Source organism: Triticum dicoccoides, chromosome 1A, assembly GCF_002162155.2.
Source record: "Triticum dicoccoides isolate Atlit2015 ecotype Zavitan chromosome 1A, WEW_v2.0, whole genome shotgun sequence".
Lineage (NCBI taxonomy): Eukaryota > Viridiplantae > Streptophyta > Magnoliopsida > Poales > Poaceae > Triticum > Triticum dicoccoides.
In genome coordinates, this window is record NC_041380.1 from 448423924 (window position 1) to 448427855 (window position 3932).

Here is a 3932-nt window from a genome sequence, read left to right on the forward strand (position 1 = left end):
CTGATCTGCGCCCGCCCCTCGAGAATTAGGCCACAGGCGGCTCCGCCCCCCCTTGGTCCGTCCGTCTGCTTTGTGGTGGATATTGGTTGTGGGAGCGATTCAGCTTAGGGTTTAGGGCTTTTGGTAGCGGCAGCTCTGTTAATTGGCCTCGCTGGTTGTTCTGGGCTCGGCGTGAATTGGCTAGGGTTGTTTCTCAGCCGAAGCCGAGCAGGCTAGCCTCCCGCCATGCGTATTAGCTCCCAGGAGAATGTAATTCACCTTGTTTCGTTCGATCACTGGCATCGCTGATTGAGCTGGTCCTGTTGACACTCACACTATGGTGGGTTTTAGCTGCAGTGCAGGTTTTGGCAAATCTGTTGTAGTGGAATAACAGGTCATGCCATTTGGTCCTTAATAGTCTTTCGTCTCTGGATAGTAGGGCTAGGGGTCCAAGGTGTTAAAATTTCATTCAAGAGGTGTTCAGTATTCCCAAGTTAACTCTTTCAGTTCTCTAGGATTTAATCTTGACAGGTTTCATTCTGCTCTTGACGATGCTTGCTCAGGTTTCATTGTGATACTTCAGTCCGTTTGAGCTAATGATCATAAATGGCATGCCTTTTGTTTTCAGACCGGGGAGACAGTTGCAATCAAGCGAATCCGCCTAGGGAAGTACAAGGAAGGTGTCAACTTCACTGCATTGAGGGAAATCAAGCTGCTTAAGGAGCTCAAAGATCCTAATATTATAGAGTTGATTGATGCTTTCCCTTACAAGGGAAACTTGCACCTTGTATTTGAGTTTATGGAAACAGACCTGGAAGCAGTCATTCGTGATAGAAACATTGTATTATCTCCAGCGGACATAAAATCTTATATTCAGATGATGTTGAAAGGTCTAGCCTTTTGCCATAAGAAATGGGTGCTGCACAGGTACCTACTATCTGGCTAATTTTCTTTTTGAGAAAACAACATTCGAGTCTTTAACAGAAGCTGTACTGCAGGGATATGAAACCAAATAATCTACTTATCGGTGCTGAAGGACAGCTCAAGCTTGGTGATTTTGGTCTAGCACGCATATTCGGGAGCCCAGAACGGAACTTCACTCACCAGGTTCTTGTTAATAGATCTATGTAAATATGCATTCTGTTTAACTGTGTCCCGGATTCTTAGAAATCCCAGAAACTGGTCATAAGATAAAAATGTACGGTGACAACTTTCTTGAAGTAGTATTATTACTTCTTATGCTTTATATGCCTCTAGGCCATCTGTATAGTGCTGCTTGATGCTTCTAATTTTCTGCTTATCCATTAAGAGCATGATACATGCTTGCCAGTATTTGTCGATCATACAATTATTAACAATAACAATATTAATTTGGAGTACCGTGGCACTTTGGGAGGTAGATAAATTTGTCTGTCGATTAATTGCTCTTTGTTGATTCATTGATGATGTGATAATGAAAAATGCTAAAAATTATTGACTTAACAAGGATACTTCTTTCAAACACACTGATGCTGATTAGAAAAGGATGCTAACTACTGTAAATGATTTATACTCGCTGTGGATTTTCATTCTTGCAAGTTACATTAGATCCTCCCAGTAAAAAGTTACATCATATCTGGAAGATATCTTAGACTCTTAGTCCATCACTTTTATTCAGTACAACATTAAACATCTCCTAGGCAAGTACCATCTCTAAGCTTATTTCATAGTGTGGTTTACTGCAATGTGATTAATTTGCACTTCATCTTTGGATTGAGTTACATTGTCCTGATGGACACTTGGAATTTGACTATTTTTTCACCACATTTAGGTGTTTGCACGATGGTACCGAGCGCCAGAGTTACTGTTTGGCACTAAGCAGTATGGATCTGCCGTTGATGTTTGGGCTGCTGGTTGTATTTTTGCCGAGTTGCTGCTTAGACGACCATTTCTCCAGGTTTAACAGCCTCTTAGTTTTCTCAATATGGTCAATATATTTATTCATTTCAATCTATCTCTGATTAAGATATATTATCTGTGACTCTGAATGTAACATGTGTATGGCTAAGTACACTGTTCATTGATGATGTGATAACTGCATGGGTGAAACAGTTTTTATGTCACAACTCAGAACATCGTTTTGAAAGCTCGAACAGACTGTAAGTACAACTGGGAAAATCTGGTAATTGGTCTGCTCCAGTGGGGTTCTTTTGTTGTCCAAGAAAATAGATTGCTTTAAACCCGCTAATGGATTAACTAGACAAACTGCTTTCATGTGTGACTTAATTTAATGTCAAAAAAATGTATGACTTAATTTAATGTAAAAAAAGTATGACTTAATTTCTTTTGGAGGATTCAAACATTTGACAGTAGATTGTGTGAACCGGGAGCTAATTGCTCCTAGCCACACAGCATGCAAGCATTTATGCCAGACGTGTTAAAACTGAAAAGAAAAGAAATATAGCAGTGATAATAAAGAATTCAAATGAAGTAAGCTCGGTTCATATTTTGATATACCTGTTTTTTTGTTCACAGAAATATGTAGTTCAACTTCACAATATTGTTATTTTGGTAATCAGTGGGGCTGGTTTACATATAAATCATTCTCTTGTCTAGGTCAATGACTAGGTTCCAGAGATATGGTTGTGGTTGGTACTAGGCTGCTTTACCAGATTTAGTTTTTCCCTTGAACTGTGCTTTCTTTTTTAACCAGAACTGACGAAAGCTAGGGTGTGGTTTGTGCCCAAGGTTGCCCCACCAAAGCATTGGCTAGCCAAATTTTTTGTTGAGGTTTTGGTTGCCCATGATTTGGCCAATATTGGCAAGAAAAATGAACTACTGTTGGCTAGAGTTCATTGGCATGCCAAAAAATTGGCAACAATCCAAACCTCTGTTTTTAAGGCGTCGCCTAAGCGTTGAGGCGCCCCAGGATGGCAAGGCGTCTACCCCGCCTTAGACAGACATGGAGTGTACGGCTGTGGCTGCTCTAGTTGTGGCTGCTCCTGGGGCTTGGAGATGACGGCCCGGCTGTCTCCCGGCACCATGAAGAGGAGGGAGGACTGGAGGCTCCTGGCTGCCCTAGTTGTGGCTGCTCCTGGGGCTTGCTGCTGTGAGGGAGAAGGGTGGGGCCATGAAGAGGACGGGGGACTGCGAAGAGGAGGGAGGACCAGAAGGGTGTGGCGCCGTGGCGGCTGTGGTGGGAAAGAAGGGAAGGAGATAGTGGAATTAGTTCACGGGGGCGTATATGGCCACCAGATGGGCTTTTGGGCCACTGGGAGGTGCATAAGTAGTGGCCCATCTTTCAGCCATTGCTCTTTTCCTAGTATTACTATGTGCAGACCTATTGATAACTCTTTTCCTGCAATGTTTAAGGCGTCGCTTTGCCTCGCCTTGGTGCTTAGGCGTCAGAGCGGCCCTCCTCCGCCTTATGATGCTTTACCGCCTTAAAAACATAGATCCAAACAAAGACCAATCTTTGGGTCATGACCAAAGTTTTGGTAGGGTGCACTTTGACCACAACTCAAACACACCCCTAGACCTAAAAGGAAATACCATGTTGATTTTGGTTTCTCAAGCTTGGCAGGAAAAATGCATCACTTCTCTTCTTCTTTCCAATCTCTTGTGTATAAATGATGCCTTGTGTTTTTCCTCTTCCCATGTGATATAATAGGATATAATAGTCTTTTGTTTATTTGGTTATGTGCACTCTGCATATGCATAATATGTTTTGGGTGAACGTAATAGCTTAGAGCAGGGTGCCTACTTGTTTTAACTGCAGAAAGGTTTTCAGTGTACACTGTTCTGGGCACTTCTGGATTCTGGTTGCCCAGTAGGGTGCTTTTACCACTGAAAATTGGACTTTTACTTACTGGTTATCATTCTGCTTGTATTATAGAACTCTGGCTTGATCAAATATACCAAAGAATCTGTGTGGCTAGATAACATGAACGATCAAGGCTTTTTTATTAATAAGG

The 3932-nt window shown here is 42.1% G+C and overlaps 1 protein-coding gene across 1 annotated transcript in view; it reads left to right on the plus strand.

Moving 5' to 3' along the window:
* LOC119278066 (cyclin-dependent kinase D-1) overlaps nt 1-3932 on the plus strand; it is a 6999-nt gene that overhangs the window by 349 nt on the left and 2718 nt on the right. The window contains exons 2-4 of the mRNA XM_037559423.1: nt 608-906; nt 978-1086; nt 1790-1915. Of these exons, the coding sequence (XP_037415320.1) occupies nt 608-906; nt 978-1086; nt 1790-1915 (534 nt within the window). The remainder of the gene's footprint in view (nt 1-607; nt 907-977; nt 1087-1789; nt 1916-3932) is intronic.